This window comes from Aphelocoma coerulescens, chromosome 8, assembly GCF_041296385.1.
Source record: "Aphelocoma coerulescens isolate FSJ_1873_10779 chromosome 8, UR_Acoe_1.0, whole genome shotgun sequence".
NCBI lineage: Eukaryota > Metazoa > Chordata > Aves > Passeriformes > Corvidae > Aphelocoma > Aphelocoma coerulescens.
This window is the reverse complement of record NC_091022.1, coordinates 5,303,304-5,320,515: the sequence shown is the minus strand read 5'-3', so window position 1 is coordinate 5,320,515 and position 17,212 is coordinate 5,303,304. Positions and strand designations below refer to the sequence as shown.

The following is a 17,212-nucleotide window of genomic DNA, read 5'->3' as shown; positions in this document are numbered from 1 at the left end:
CCAAGCCCTGGCCAACCTGGCTTTCCAAGAATTCACAGGGCTAACACCTCTCTCCAGCAAAGGAGAAGAATTTCTACTTTAAAAACACTTTTCAATCTGACACACATTCTCAAAAACAAGTAAAGAAACTTCAAAACACAGTAGCAAAAGTTAGCCATGTACCAGATGCTCCTGGAAAGACAGAGGCATGAAATCCATCCATGCTCCCTCCAGGTTCATCCAAAGATATCCAAGTTGGCTGGTGGGAGCCACCTGAAGCAAGCTAGTATTGTCCACAAAACACATATCCCAGGATGCTGCTGCCTGCCATATGATCCGGAAGGCGCAGATCAAGACAATCTGTCTTTAAGTCAAGGCACATGCACCAGCTTTACAGTTGGCACTAACATTAAAAAGAACCATACAGAAAAGGTAATGCAAGAAAACTAAAAATAAATAAATCAAATGCTCAGCATGGTCCCAACTGGTTTGCCCCTGTCTCTGAATGATAACATGGCAAATGGCTGCAGAGCTTTCACCTCTACAGCAGGGAAGAGGTATTCCCAATCCACAGGATAACCATAGAAGGAGACAGTTTGGGAGCCAGGCTGTCATTCTAGTGGAGAACACCTACAGAAGAGCTGGAGAAGGACTTTGGACAAGGGCCTGGAGTGACAGAACAAGGGGAATGGCTTCATGCTGACAGAAGGAAGGGTTAGGTGGGATATTGGGAAAGAATTTTTCCCTGTGAGGATGGGGAGGCCCTGGCACAGGGTTCCCAGAGAAGCTGTGGCTGCCTCTGGATCCCTGAAGTGTCCAAAGCCAGGCTGGATGTGGCTTGGAGCAACCTGGGACAGTGGAAGGTGTCCCTGCCCATGGCAGGGGGTGGGACTGGATGAGCTTTAAGGTCACTTTCTGTGATCTTGCCTAACACTGCACTCATCACCCAGGCTTTAGGGACTTACTCATGTCCCCTTCATGGATTTAATTAATTCAGACCCTGTTTCCAAGCACTTCAATGCCTCCAGGAAGCTCAGTCTCTTCAGCACATCATATCTTCACTGCACTGTTAAACTGAGTTTGATGCTTGAGGCCTGACTTTCCCCCTGTGTCCATCTTCCAAGCAATTTTCAGACCCTCCTCTTCACCACCTGCACAAAGCCTGGTCCCCCCCACCACCCAAGCACACAGAGGCTGTGCGAGGCACCAGCCAGAGTGATGCCCAGGGTGCAGTTTGTTCCACCCACAGTCCACCAAGTGGCACAGCCAGAAGATAAAGCATCCAAGTTAGTCACAGACTCCAGAATATCAGATTTTTGCCTTTTCAGAGCTTCAGACAATACCCTTGAAAAGTAACCCAGCCAGAAATAACTCATTTAACCTCCCATATCCTGGGATCAAGGAATCAGCATCAAAAAAGCAGAACTAAAGTATCAACACTGGAGATCCAACCAGCTCTTCCCTCTCAGAATCAGCAGTTTAATAACCCGACCAAAGCATAATCCCAGTGAATTTACAAGACACACCTACAACACAGAGTATTTAACAACATCAGACCAGACATTTCCCCTGCTCCACTGCAAATTCACAGCACACAAACACAGCAGGTTTCATTACCCTCTCCCAGGCACAGGTTTCACTTGGCATAAAGGAGTTTATGCCAAACTTTGCTTTCACCAACACTAAACCAACACTTAGAGTCATCAGTGAGTTATTTTAGAGTTAGACTTTGCTGAAGCCAGCATGGAACTTGAGACTTCATAATTCTGGCTTAATTTTCCTCAAGTAGCCAGTTACCCTGGAAAACAGAGGTTCTCTGAATTGCATGGATGGTACATTACTTGAAAATAAATGGGTTATGTCATATTTGCTGGCAAATGGCTGAAAATATTTTATACATAATTAAGAGAATAGAAAAACAACCACTGCAGCCAAGCAGGAAAAAATATATTCAGCATTTACAGACGAAGTAGACAGTTTTCCTGGATGTAACTTTGCCCATCCCATTTCAGATGAAGAAACAGCTGAAAAGGTGACAACCTCACATGCTGACAGGATTCTGAATAAGGGGGGAGGGAAAACACAACAAACACCATGCTGCTAGAATGAAATAATGAATCTATCTCAAGTTTTTCCAGACAGATTTTACAGTGTTCCTGCTTTGAATGGCTAAGTGTATTCATCTGCAACATACCTCTGGGAATGAGGTGATGTGAATCACAGAGGTTAGAGGCCATGCCCAGAAGGCCCCCAAAACCCACAGCAAGGGTCTCAACCTTGCCCTGAGTCAGCACTATAGCTTCATTTTACAGAATGGGAAACAAAACCAAAGAGATTAATGGATTTTCCCAAGTCACAAAAAAAGGAGTGGGTATCAGGGCTGGGAATGATAAAATAAGCTCGCACTCCTTCCAAAATACACACTGAAATAAACTACAGATATCCAGCTTTTGTAGAGCAGTTTACTTAGTGCATTCATAGAGTACTTGTCAGAGTAGTGGTAAATTTGTGGCCATGGCAATCACAAGAACAACTTTTCCTCTGTGTTGCTTTTAAGAAACTCTCACAAGCTCACAGGCAAAATCTCTCTCTTCCCATCCAAGCATTTTGCCTTCAGCATTGAAAAACAATCCACTCTGGGCTTTTGGATATGGGGTTCTTGATTTTTAGGGTTTAGGGTTTTAAAGCAGTGAAGTACTAGCATTGGAGAGAAGAAAAAAATTTAAAAGCAAAGTATTTCTACTTTAAATTCCAAATACTTTGGGCTAGCTAAAATTTCTGGATCTGAACCTCTTCCATTTGTGATCTCATGTTTCACTCAGGGATACAGAAATCCACATGGCTTCTCCTATGGACACACATGTGCTGGACACATGGCTGCTGTGGGGTCAACACACAAGACATACTATGGATGCCAGAGTCAGAACACATCCTCTCTTGGAAAAGACTGACTCTGGACTCAAATTGATGGAAAACTGGTGCTGTGCTGATGGCTGAGTTAACTCTGAAGAGAAGACAAACAGTGAGGTCTTAACTCTAACCTTGTAAGCTAAAGGCTCTGCAGCCCTCTGTAAGTAATGCTGTACATTTCCCAGCTAAGGAAATGGGATCATGAAAACAGAGGGACACTTAGAGGATGAGATTGCTTCCACTGCAGTACACAACATCACAATTCTCCCTTCTGCTGGTCTGTTCTCTTTGTGTGGATTTCAGGGAGCAATCACTGGAGAGGGAAAAATCTCAGGGAGCACCCACTGAAGACAGGCAAATCTCTGGGAGAGCTAAGCACTGAAGGCTGCATCAGCAAGTGTGGTGTGGAGAAGAATGCAAATGCACAATTTATTTTATCTCTCTAAGGTTTAATCCTGACCACAAATACACAGTTTGAGGATAGGTAGTTTTTTCCCCCATCACTGCCTGTAAATTTACATCACTGATCTAAATAAAGAGAGGAAATGGGCACTTGGGTCTTTCAGTAGCCAGTTCCCAGGAAACTGGGTAACTGGAAGCCCCACAAAACACACATGTGCCTGTATTCTGCAGAGCAGGTTCCTAACCATGCCTTTTTCCAATGGGAAAGATTCCCATTTTAGCTATCTCCATTCCAGGGGATGAAGTGCACGAGAGAAAGTGTGTTCCATCCCCAGCACATCTGCAGGTGTTGAACTCGACCATCCCCTCAGGGGACAAGGACAAGTCAGGGACATGTTCTGGCCCAGGAGCCCTCGCACGCATCACCATGCTCGTCCAGCAGCATTCCCAGGCCCGGACATTTCAGTTCCCTGGGGCTCTGAGGCAATTTCAAAGGCTGGAAAACTGGGTTTTTGGAATATCTCAGCACAAGACATTGCTGTGGCAGGGCTGAAAGTGCAAACATCCAGCCTCAAGGAACCCAGAGCCCCTCTGCTGAGCATGCAGGAATCTAGTTCCAGGCTCTCCCTCTGACAGGGATAAATGCCATCCTAACCCCAATCCCTGCACTTCACAGGGAATAGCAGATAATATGCCACAACTTCTTATATATTACAAAATATGCACCCGCCCCATACAAAATAACATAGACTGTCTTTGAAGACTTTGGAGTTTACACAGAGATGTGATGTATCAGCAGACAAATTGAAATCTAATAGCTTATTTGCTGAAGCTATTAAGTTTCTTAGGATAGATCATTTAATATTACCTACTGTACAGTGCAGGCAAAGCATCACCTAATGGCCCCATATGGAATTCAGAGATTTAGCATCACCTGTTTGACTCAAAAAAAACCCATCAAAACAAAAACTCACCAAAAAACCAATCAACCAAACAAAAAAAACCCAAACCAAAAACCCACCAAAAAAACCCCCACCAAATCCCATTCAGAATCAAAAAAAAACCCCAAAACCCAAATAACCAAAACACCAGTACCTTTTTTTTTTTTAAATGATTTTCATCTGAAACCATCTCGGATCCTTCTTCTGAAGGCTTTCAAATAATCCCTCAACAGCTCCATCTCAAATCCACACAATAGCAGCAACTGATGTGCAACATCAACTGCTAGGGAACAGCTGATATGCCATAGAAGCACCAAGCCACTAGAGGGATTTCTTAAATACACAAAATAAAGATAGTTCATGGAAAAACTGTTCTGTCTCCTTCAAGAAATCATTCTGCTCTTAAACTTCTGCCAGTTTATCAGTGGCTGCAGTTGGGTAGAACCTTTGTTTTGAGGAGTTTCATTAACCTCTTCAGATCATGTAACCCAATACAAGATCTAATGAGCTGAAATCCAGGGGTTTGGGCTCTTTATTTTGGTTTCTTCTAAGTATATTCTTAACTTCTATGCTAGCACAGAACTGGAAGAAATATACCTTTGTTGGGTCAGGAGACCTGGAAGAAATACATCCTCCTGAGCAGGAAAGGCTGGAGGTTTGGTCCAGCTATGTGTCCGAACTATTAGAACCAGATGTTTTCCTTAACCTCTGGGTTGTCCCAAAGATGTCTTTGTAGTACCCAACAAGCCACACATCTGCAGGAGCAACAGGAGCCTGGTCAGCTTTGTCAGGTGGGTGATTACTGCTGGCAAATGTAACACACCGTCATTTCTTCTTGGAGATCTCAGTCTACTTAAGATGTAAAAGACTGGAAGCAGATCTCTGAGGGACACTGACTTTATTCTGGCTGTAATCTGTGATTCTGATCCACGTGCAGCAACAAGTTCTCCACCTTGCAATAGAGCAACAGAGCAAACCTGAAGGTGGCTGAAGCTCTCCACAGGTAGAATCAACCAACACCACTGCACAATGAATTGGTGAGTGTAGAAAAGAAACCCTGCTTAGCCCCAGCCTAGCCCTGAACACATATTCCTCCCCCCTTAAATCTGCACCACGTATATGAAAGCGGGCTCATCCAAAAAGCCGATGGGAAGTTTGTAGGCAAAACTGTTGGAAGCACCACTGACAGCAGCTTAATTCTTGCTCTGTGAAACACAGCTTCCTTCAAGGCTCAGGTATTAGGCAAAAAATCCTGGCAGCAGCCTTCATTTGTATGAAGTCAGAGCAGAGTTCTGCCAGCAGACAGCCATGAGCTCACTAGTCTGAAATAACATCTCATTGACAAAAGTTTTTGTGGAAGCAGTAACTTGTTTGTGTGAGAAATAAAGGGAGAAGGGGGAGCGAGTGTATGTTAAGAGTGATAAAACATGTACCACAAACACACTCAGTTACTTAATGATAATTTCCATTTAAATCCTGCTTCAAGTAAAAAAATTGAATTAAAAAGAAATCATAAATTAAGAGACAGTATTTGGCAGCAGTGACATTCTCATATTCCAGTCACACACACTGAACTTACTTCAGAGTGGTGTTTTGAAAAATGAGTGCAACCAAAGTCTCTGACAAGCTGGAGGAAGAAAATATTTGAGGAGGCAAAAGATCCAAAAGCAATTATTATTCTCTACTAACCAATTTAGAAGAGTCTGGGTAGGCTTCTCCAAAACCCTGGAGCCCATCTCAGAGACAAATAAATGGGAACCCAATCCAGAGCTTCATACTGAAGGAGCACATATAATCTGGAGCAAACACCAGCAGCATCCAGACACTGATTTATGCGAGTGAGTCAAGTAACGCTAAGGGAGTAAGACTGGGAAAACTGAGCACAGTACTGGACTACTGCTCTGTTGTTCCAAGAACTGGTTATGCTAAACCAGATACAAACAGCACAGGGTACATGGAATGCTTGGTCCCTACCAGCAGCCGGCTTTTCTAAACCTCCAGGGCCTAAATAACCTGCTTATATCTCAGTCTGCAGCAGCTTGGAACTCCCAACCCCAACCCTCACCTAAGCTGTCCTGTGAACGGAAAGGATTCACCTCTACCAACATCACACCTCCGCCTGAAAGTGAAGGAGTTGGAGCCAAGCCAAACTAGAGAAGCTATCGAGTTCCTGGCACTATAAGTACAGAACTCTAGCTGAAGTACTTCCAGAAACCCTCTGAACACACTAACAGAGAAAAAATGCCATCCAGCCAAGTCAACACCAATCTGCTTCCCAACTCTGCCAGCATGCAGGATCCTGCAGAAAATTCAGATCTCCAAATCTGACTCCTCACCACAACCTTCTAAGGAACTCCAGTTCAATCCAGGAGCATCACAAGGCCATATCAGACGCTCCACTATCATCGTCCCTTTTCTCCATCTGTAGGATCTGCAGAAGTAACTGAAGTTCTCAAAGTCTTCCCACTCCCAAGACCTAACTTCAGTTTAATCCCTCGGACAGCAAGGGATCACGTCCATAACACAGGAGATTATACAACCTTGCTCCCTACTGACACCACTCCTCCTCCTGACTTTTTAAGCCTGTACAAAGCATCAGTAAAACAGATCCTTGAATATTTAGATTTCCAAGCCTGAAAGCTAACCTCAAGCTATTACAGCTATTTCTCCTGCTGGTAATTCTAGCCAATTCTAGCCAAGAATTAAGGACAAATAAAATGCAGGCCAGCAGTTCCTGAAGACACCTGAATTCCTTTTAATTCTTCAGTTTACAGAAAAGAGAAATAGCTTGCCTTTTACTGTTTTTCCAAAATGAAAACACAAATCTTTACCTTAATCACGCAGTTCCTATGCCCACATATCTTTCAATGTCTTTTATTAAATAAGGATTTTTGTTAGCCTAGTGTAGTGACTTTTGCATGTAACTGCTGTGCTTTTCACTGAATTGTAAATATTTTTGTCATTGTCTTTATGGGTCATGGTGTTAACTACAAGTTATGGTTAGACAGCAGGAATGTATTTGTTGTCTTCATTTAAGAAGAAGAATTTGCAAGAGTAAAAACACATCCTCAATGAACCTCAAGGGGGGCTCACAGCATTAATGTGCAGTGGCTAAGGACACACTGTGGAACACCCCAAAAAAAAGGGAAAACAGTTCCCTGGAGCAGTGCAGTGAAGGACAGAGCTCAGCACCTGCTCTGCTCCTGCAGCACACACCGAACCACATTTCAATCTCACTTAATTTGTTTTTCTGGTTTTCTTTTTATTGCAAAGAGGATGTAACATTCCTGCTTCCTCACATGAAATGGGGAGGGCTGATGATTGACAGAGAGAGGAGTCTTGCTGCAAAGCTTTACAGGTCAGGTTCCTCTTTGCTTCCTAGACATAAACTGTGGGAACAGAACAGGTTTCTCACAGCTCTTCCTTCTAAAATCACACTTCCTAGCTAACATCTTTTTACAGCTTGCCTGAAGCAGGCTTTGGTTATCTAATGATACAGCAGTCCAACTACAGGAACTTGCTTAAGTTCACCTGGCTGAAGTCTGATAGGGAATAATTCACGTATTTGAGCTAAAAAACAGAGGAAAAAACCAACCAACCAACTGAAAAAAAACCAACAAAGGGTTTGCATTTGTCATAGTTTTAACATTTACCTTCCTTGTCACAATTAGCAGTTCAAAGTAGGAATGCTGGAAAACAGCCTTTTCCTCCAATCTTGATTTGGTTTGGGTGAGAAGGGTCCTTTAAATGTCACCCAGTCCAACCTCCCTGCAATGAATAGAGACATCTTCAACCGGACCAGGTTGCTCAGAGCCCCATCCAACCTGACCTTGAATTTTCCCAAGTACCTTGTAAGAAGAAGAATGATTGAATGTACTAAGGAAATAACTCAAACAACCTTAAATTCTCATTCTACCCCCAAAGGTACAACACAGCACCCATTTTAAGAGCAGCTGTTGAGCCAGCAGCAAAACCAAGGTTCTGACCTGCTAACTGAAGAGATAAAGCACCTGCTATCAGCTTCAGGCTATAAACTAACCCTTCAGAGTTAATGCAACCTCACTGTTGCCACTGGGCAAAATTCAAGCCAGGCAGCAGCCACACATAACCTTCCCTCTGCAGAGAGATCAAAGTGCAAAACTAAGCAAACAATCCTTTTAGAATCAAGGGAAGCCTGTACCCTGTGTGGGGAAAGGAGAAAAAGAAGCATAAATATAAATCATGTTTTTCTTCCTCACAGGAAAAAGGTTTCAAAAAAAACAAAACAAAAAAAATCAACAACAAACAATTCCCTTTTGGAGCTGAAGCCTTACAAAACTAATGTGAAAATACTTAAATGAACCCTACCACAGCACTGTAGTTCACAGGGACTTCCACTGTCTTCTGCTTCAGCATGAATTTAGATTCTCATGAGCTCCAGGGGGGATAGCCTCAAAATCCTGGTCCAGATCAAGATCTGCTTATCTTTAGAAGAGGTGCGTCATTCCTATCAGTCCATCCAGACAGAATGAAAGGTAAATAACTGGAAATTTATTCATTCCATGTATTACAACCACTCAGGCAGCATGGATGATACAAAGATCTCATCAACATTCATGTTTTAAGAAATGAAGAAGAGCAAGGACAGACTTTGGTGAAGACATATTCCCACCCCAAAACAACACTATCAGCTTTCATGCTGTTTTACCTGATTCTACAGTCAGTTACATGTTAAAAAGGGGGGAAAAAACATACTTAAATAGTTGGTCAGAATGAAAGCAGAAGACATACCAGCCTTCACTCCTGAGTAAGGAGATTTCACTTCCCGAAATGTGTAACAGCTACCTCAAATAAGCAACCACTTCTCCCAAAGAAATTCTGCTTTATAGGCCATTAACATAATTTCAGTCCTCTGCAGTGAATTCAGTCTCTAGTACAAAATTTAGCCTTTTTTTAGCAGAGCCACATCATGTCAAGTAGAGGAACAATGTGTTGTTGCAAAAATTTATCACAACCAAAAGTGGTTTACGTAAAACTTTGGTGACTGAACTCCATTTGAAAGCATATACCAGATCCATAGTCAGATGGAAGAAGTTTAAAATCAACATATTATTAGGCTGCCTGTCAACTTTTCCAGAAAGAAAACTGGAGTCATTTTACAGCAACAAACATGCTCTGGCCCAAGGACACAGACATAGATATATAGACAAATGTATGTGCCTGCACACACAACCCAAATGAATCATTTCATGCTTAAAAACTGGATTCAGGCACTGTATGAGGCAAATTATACACAAAAAAAGGAAAAGAGAATTGTGTTTTTCTTCACTGTTGAGCCTATCAGCAGTGCCACATGCCTTTATGAAGGAGCTGGTCATTTTACAGAAGTGAAAAAAATCCACCTCATAGAGAACACCAAACATTTTCTTATTCCTGTCTTTCTTTACCCTGAAATTTTGGTGCATGTGGGCCCCATTTAGCTGTAATCCACCCTTGGCCATGAGCACCATCAACATGCACGATGAATACCACCAGAATAAAGGAAATGAGATGCACAGAAATAGACTGCAATAATATGAAGTCTGAGACATCATCCCACAGGAAGGAAATTCCAGGTTCCAACACAGCGCCCCACATCACCTCAGTCCTCTCTTGACCCTGTAGCCCAGATTGTGCTCCAGGGAGCCTTCTGGGACGAGAGGTGGCAGCAGTGCTGGGCAACGTTCTGCACACCATGTGCATCACAGACCTGTTTTTAGAGAATCCTGACTCAGTGCATGAAGAGTTTCAGTCCCAGGGGACTCAGATAAAGAATTGCAGGTGTGTGATAATTTACATAAGAGATCAAAAAAGCCCTTCAGTCTCTGATTCAGCACAAATCCCTGTTTTGCTCTCCTCAGGAAGGGCCCTGCCAAACCTCCCAGGGACTGACCCCTCTCCAGCTGCATTCAAACACCTGGGGTCTCTTCCTCAGGAATTTGATGGGCAGTGACCAGGCAGCTTTCTGAAAAGATGATGTGTTCCACTTAACAGGAAATGCAAAAGAGAAAGAAGAAAAAGCGGCTGTAACAGCAGCCTTTGTCCCATAGGTCTGCCACCCTCAGCCCACGTGAATTTCCAAGACAGTCCTTGACAGTGACAAGCTGCCTGGGGATTGTAGAGTCTCCATCCCTAGAGACGTTAAAAACCTGAACTGAAACAGTGCTAGGCAGCCTTCACCAGAGCTGGCTTTGAGCAGGAATGAGCCAGCCTTTGGAGGTGCCTTCCAGCACTAACCATCCTAGGAGATCCATGCATTAGTTCAGCTGGAGAAGCACTGGGGAAGGGGAGAAGGCTTTGTCCCTGTAATATGAAGATGACAGCAGGAATTGGGCAGGCTTCCCCCTGGATCAGACCTAACTGATCCCTACTTCCAGGTTCACCAGAAATAAGGAGCTGAAATAGCTGGTGTGCCAAGTACAAGTGAAATTGCCCCCTCCCCCCCCCTTTTTTTTAGGGGCAAATTAACAGGAGCACTTAACAGCCAATATAGGTTCCAGCTGGTCCTTGGACACCTTCCCACAGCTGCCTCCCACCTTCCCCATACCTGAAGATGGTTCAGAAGGCAGGCCAGAGCACAACCTGGGCAGCCTGGACTGGATGAGGAATCCCAACCCTGCAGGAAAGACACATCAGGGATGAAGTGGGATCCTGCCCTGGGCAGGAGTGAACCAGATGACTCCTTGAGGTCTTTTTATCCCTACTTTGTACACATTAAAAAAGACAAAACATCTTGAAAACTAGATCTCCCTGACCTTTGAAAACATCCAAAGGCTTATCATAAACAACAGCCTCTGCTTTTGAACTCTGTCCCACTGTTTCTCTGGGCAACACATTATTTTATTGGATTCCAGTCTCTAAACCCACCACCTGCACTACTGATGCCTTAGGTTTTAACTTTTCTATTTTTCAAGTCCTGCACTGCCTAGTGTATAACTCTGAAGTTTCTTGTAGCCTGTTAGCTGCTGTTCTCTCATGCTGGTTAGACATAACAAAGCCTCTCTAGGTTTGCTTTTCAAGGACACCTTGTGTAAACTAAAGGAGGGGGGGCAAACTTGGGTAATTACATAATTAACTGAAGTTATAATTGGAGAATTAACCCTGATGTGCGAATGGACCAAACTTATAAAAGTGTGAAGAACTCGTGACCCAACGTCCATCTTGGGTGTAGCCTTTTGACTGCCCAGAGTGTACCTTTGAAGGTCCTTCAAATAAATACCTCCTTTTATTCTCTTTTTTTTTGTCTAGCCTCTGTTTTTAGGTGGCCACTTCAGGCATCACTACAAGGCACCAGGCAGCCTATGACACAAGGGACAGACACACAGATAACAGGGTAGACCCCTGTTTCAAAAGGTGGGTGCCAAAAGACAATAGCCAAAATAAATGGTTGTATTTTCAGAGATACAAAGTATGCAGGATTCAGATATTAAAAAATAATTAAACAAACACAGTGTACTATGCTCACTAGTGTCACAGAACTCCTACACATTTTAAGATATCAGTTTTATGGTATTATCCCTGTACCTCTGGAGGGCTATTTATTCATTTTATGGTGATGCCTTTCTTCTTTTATCCCAATATCCACACTGCTGTCTACTAGACCCTAACATAAAGTATAGGACAAGGTGCTCTTTAATGACATCAAAAAAGCATCAGAATCTGGCACTTTGTGACCACAGCAGAGAAAAATAAAAAAACTCCTGCTACCCTGCACATTGCCATCACACAGCTCACGCCTCTTTTATGGTTTCTCTGCAGAACTGCACAGTTTTTAGCTGAAGAGTGGTTTATGTCTTGACATGCAGAACTCAGCAAGGCACAGCAGTAATTTTCGACTTCCCTTCAAACGTTTCTACTGAACAATTTCATGATGTCATTTGCTTCAGTTTGCCAAGACTGAGATGAGGGAGAGAAACCCAAAGGACAAAAAAAACCCAAAAAGTGGATATTATGGATATTGGGATGGGAACAGTTCTTTAGCCTTCCCTGGTTTTCCATTTTTATGTAATTTTACTACACCTTGGGGTAAAAATGACCTCAGCAAGGAAGCATTCATAACTGACATTTCTTGATTCTTCTATCTCCAGTCTTGATAAATTCAAGAATCTCATGTAGGCTACTTTACCCTTCTACCCCAACTTCCCCAGCTAGAAATTGGAAATATTTACTCCTATTCTTTCTTTTGATGCAGTCATCTAAATGCAAGTTCTCTGGCAGAAAGACTGTCTGCAACATCTTGCACAACAGCAACGTCACCTTAATTGCAATTTCAAAGCTGTGTAAATCCCATCTCACTCTTGACCCCACTTAGTCTATGACTGTTATTAAAACTACATATTAAATTAATTTAAAATATCTACAAATACAAACAGGAAACTAAATCCCACTAAAATTTAAATGACAAGCCAAGGGAAAAGTCAGTTAATTTCTAAAACCTCTGTTTTAATATTGCCACCTGGAAGTCACAGCACAGGTGAGCACACCTGAAATGGATGCAAAACACCAGTGGACAGAAGCAGGAGAGACAGAGCCAGCAGATTGGAACTTCAGCATTCCTAAGTGATTAATAGTGACCATGAAGATTAAAGTGACCTCATTGCTCAAATGGAGACAAGGACAGAAAACACAGGGTGTTTGAAAGCCAACACTTCCCTGTGAGTAATAACAGCCATTAAAGTTTTAAATGATCCCTGCATCTCATTGGAGTTTGCCCTCTATGTGGAATTTTTCACATTTGAAAACTAAACCATTAAAGAATAGGAAAATGTTCAGATATCATCAGCTAGTTCCAGACTAATAATATATAATTATGAAATGTAATTATTATACTGATCTCATCAGCTTCTATTTTCAGCTACAACGAGTTCTTTTAAGTTGAAACCATTCCCTCATGGGAGCTGTGTTACAGTATATCCACTCATCTCTCAGCTGGGATTTATTCCAGCTTTCCACCTGTCTCACTATCGTTCACATTATCATTTCTGAAATGTAAGTATACATAAATACTCTGATCCCCAAAGCAGGCATAGATTTTCAAGCACAAAAGGACCTAATTATTGCTCCCAAGCACCAACTCATTTATGCAGGCATTCAGTCCCCAGGTTACTAAGAGATGAAAGAGCAGATGGCCCACTAGGATGAAGCAGATGAAATTACAGGCAACTTTCTTTGCTATACCATCACTTAATCTGAGACTAAGGAAAGTGTAAGGCAATGTGATAAACTGAATACACACACTTTTAGGCTGTTCTATTGCAGCCAAGATGAACCTGCCTGACAAGCAAACACTCTGTACCAGTAATCGACCAATCTCAAATAAAGTCAGCACTGATAAAGCTCAAAATAAAACACAACCTCAGCCTGCTAAAAAAAAAAGGGTTGGGGCATGCTCAGTGCGTAACTTCTGGCTCATTTTTGTCCAAGATAGAAGATCTCTTTCCCTCCCTTTGCAGTTCTCCAAGCCCAGCACAAACAATGCCGTACACCTTCCCTGCAAGTTTCCCTGTGCTGGAAGCCCCAGCCCATTTTCCACAGCACTGGGTATTTGGGCGCTCGGAGGAGATGGCTGTGACCCTTCCTCCTCCACAAGAAGGGACAACTGCTCCATCCAGCATTGCTCCTCCATGGTGACAGGAGACCCAGCTCGGGTTCTGTGGCTAAAGCAGGGAGACTGCCATTCCCACTGGGATGGCCGGGTCCAAAGGCCCCCAGACTGCCTAAAGCCAAGTCTGTCCCGGGAAGCTCAGCAGGGCCACGACAGAAACCTGAGCTGTCCCACAGAAATTCCCAACATGAAGTCATCAGCACAATCCTGGGGTGACCTGGCCTGCTCTCCCAGGCGAGGACAGCCGGGGTTAACACAGGCCAGGGACCGGCCCAGGAGGCAGTTCCGATGCAAATTTCCCATTCTCAGGGAGGGAAGTAAGAAGGAAAGGGAGGGTTTAACTGCAAGGCCACGGTTCCTTTGCCAGCTGGCCCCAGACCAAATGGCCTGCTCGGCTCATTAGTAGCCAGCAAGTCCTTCTGAGGCTGCTCACAACCACCTTCAGAATTAAGTCATAATTAAGACCAAAGGGAAGAAGGGAACATAAGGCTGTCCAGTGCACATGTTTTGCTCAGTATCAGGATAACAAAGTTTGAGATTAATCGATATAGACTACACAAAGGAAATTCCGTGCCTGCTTCAAACTCATTTATCTCTTAACCCAGCTTTACCGTCACTCATAAAGCTTCCCGCCTAGAAATCCGTCAGAGGAATCCCCTGTTGAATTTCAGCCCTCCAGCTATGCAGAAAGAGCATATAGGAGCTTGAGAAATGATATATGTTTTCAGTTTTCATTCTCAAGATCTATGGTTGGGCATTTTAAAATGCTGACTTACTCAAGAAAATGCTGAAGTAGAATATAAATGGCAATGGAGGAGGAATGCAAGTCCTTGACAAACACCACTCCCCTGCCCTCCTCCCCAAGCTATCCCAGTAACACAGGGACACAGGTAAACCTTGGAATTCATCTGTTGAAAGGACTCTGTCTGAAACACAAGATGCTTCCAGAAATTGACTGAATGGTTTCACTTGTTCTCAAGAAACTTGATAGATATCGTATGTGAGCTTGCTCTGAGTGGGTACTTTGTGTCCTGAACACTCCCAGCGCTGGAAAAGCTCAAGTCTTATTGGGAAGCAGAACTAAACCTCTTCAAGGAACCACTGCCACCCCACAGGTACCTCTCACTCTGTGGCAACTCAGAGCATCCTCAGAACTTCTTTTCCAGTGGCTGTGACATTTTAGTCATTCTCATTTTATAAATCTTGACATTTTCATCAGCACATTTTCCAGTTTAGGCATGCCTTGTGTCTGTGTGCAATCCTCTTAAAAAGGGAGTGATTTCTTATAGAAACCTTAGCATATTTTAAGTTATGTTAAAGTAAGTCCCCACAAATACTTTCACACAATATTGCAGAGGCCAGTAATGTACTGAAAAAGTTGTAGAGCCAACCAATTATCTGCAGGACTTAAACCACCTCCCCCCCCCCCCAACTTATTTTGCACTTGTACAGCAAGAGACATTTCAGGCTGCACTCTGCTTTGGTGATCAGGAATGCACTTACAACTCCCACAAGTTTTTATAAACACCGAGCTTAGCTGAATCACAGGCCATGTGGGGTCTGATAATATCTGTTTTTATACACATCTACTATGAGGAAATCTCAGCTGGCAAAATTCCTACTGATACAAATGAATGAGGGGTCACAGATCTACATACAGAGGAATGTGGACTTACCCACTGCCACACACCAGCTTGTGATTCCACATTACACTTGTGTGGCACCCCAAATTTGGCCTGATAGCACAACCTGCTTTGTATACCTGCAACACGAAAGGAAGGACAAAAAAAGGCAAAGAAGATCCATGCACTGCCTATACCAGGCACTGATGTTCTGCAGAGCCCTGTACTTGCAGACAAATTACAGCCCTGTTCCTGAAGCACATACAGAAACATCTTTTTAATGACACTTCAGTGATGTGACTGGGGACAAGGTCCTCCCCATGCCCCTTCAAAGTAAAACTAAACTCTATTGACTTTTTAAGTTAACAGGAGTCTCACCACGGACTTCAGCAAACTTTTGATCAGGCCCTACAGCACCATTTCTTATTTTACACCACCGCACTTTAAAAGAAAATCTGTTTGGGGTCCTTCCAAGCAATCCTGTTCCTCCCAACACTTATGTCAGGTTGAAAGATTACTTTTTTTCTTTGTCCCCTTGCAAAGGCAGATTGACCAGTTCCCAAATTGCTCTAATTCCTTCATCCATCCCGACCCCCGTTTGGCCGCCACAGCTGCCCCCATGCTGCGATCTCTGAATACATCTTTGAATCCATCTTCCAGCTTCCAGCCTGGCAACAATGCTCCTTTCAATACCCACCAGCACCTACCCAACCCGCCCGCTCTCCAGCCCCGGCACATCCCGACCGGCTCCCACAAAGCCCGGGATTTACCAGCCGGGAGCCGGCCCCACGCTCCCAGCCGGAGTTCTCCGTGCCAGTGGATTTGGACACATGCTCCGGCGGTGAATGTTCCCAGGCTCCAGGCCAGCTTTGCTGGGATAACTCATCTCCCTGAGGCTCCCGGCAGAGCCGCCGCGCTCCCGACATGCGGGGGGACTCCGGAACGGGGAGCGAGCTCTTCCCGGCCACCACAGCCCAGCCCCGGCTCCTCGGGTGGGCGCTGCCGCTGCCCTTCCGCACTCCCGGGGCGGAGTGCCCCAGTCCCAGCTCCTCGGGTGGGAGCTGCCGCTGCCCCTCCGCGCTCCCCGGGCAGAGTGCCGCGGTCCAGGCTGCCTGCAAAGCCCCCTCTCCCCGCCCCGCCCCCGGCCCTTACCAGAGCGCGATGCGGCTCTTAGGGTAGCTGAGCCTCTCGATGCAGCCCAGGACGTATGGCAGCGTGTGCGCGGCGTTGCGGGCGAGGATGGCGAGCAGCACGGTGGGCTGCAGCAGCGCCGACTCGGGCAGCGCGGGCGGCTCGGGGCCCGGCGGTTCGGGCGGCTCGGGGGGCTCGGGGGGCTCAGGGGCGGCCCCGCAGCCGCGCAGCAGCAGCAGCAGCAGCAGCAGCACCAGCGGCGCGCTCGCAGCCATGATGGGCGCGGGGCGGCCCCGCAGCCGCCGGCAGTCCGGCTCCGGCCCGGGGGACGCGGGAGGAGGAGGGACAGGGAAGAGGCGGGAGGAGGAGGGAGGGGGGAAGGAGGAGCGGAGCAGCGCCGCCGCCCGCCCGCCGAGCCCCGCTCGGGCAGCAGTCCCCCCGGCACTACCCCGACCCCTCGCTGCCACCGCGACCCCAGCTGCGATTCCCCAGGCCCCCGGGAGGCTGCGATCAGCGCAGCTGCTCAGCACCCGTGGTAAAAGCTGCAAACCCCACGTTTTTCCACCCGAGTTTTGGGCTTTAAGGAGGCTTTGGGAGTGTTGCTG

General features: G+C 45.0%; 1 protein-coding gene across 4 annotated transcripts in view; it reads right to left on the bottom strand.

Moving 5' to 3' along the window:
• COLGALT2 (collagen beta(1-O)galactosyltransferase 2) overlaps window positions 1-16,926 on the bottom strand; it is a 50,504-nt gene extending 33,578 nt beyond the window's left edge. The window contains exons 1-2 of one of the 4 annotated variants that reach the window (XM_069022656.1): window positions 16,629-16,700; window positions 10,798-10,866 (exon numbers count right to left, since the gene is read on the bottom strand). Coding sequence is in view for 2 of the 4 variants with exons in the window: in XM_069022653.1 (XP_068878754.1) it covers window positions 16,629-16,882 (254 nt within the window). In the remaining 2 variants the exon portion in view is untranslated. Of the gene's footprint in view, window positions 1-7,885; window positions 7,963-10,797; window positions 10,867-16,246; window positions 16,366-16,628 lie in introns of those variants that run through there. The other 3 variants (XM_069022653.1, XM_069022655.1, XM_069022657.1) reach the window with 3 other exon arrangements.
• Between the last annotated feature and the right edge of the window lie 286 nt (window positions 16,927-17,212).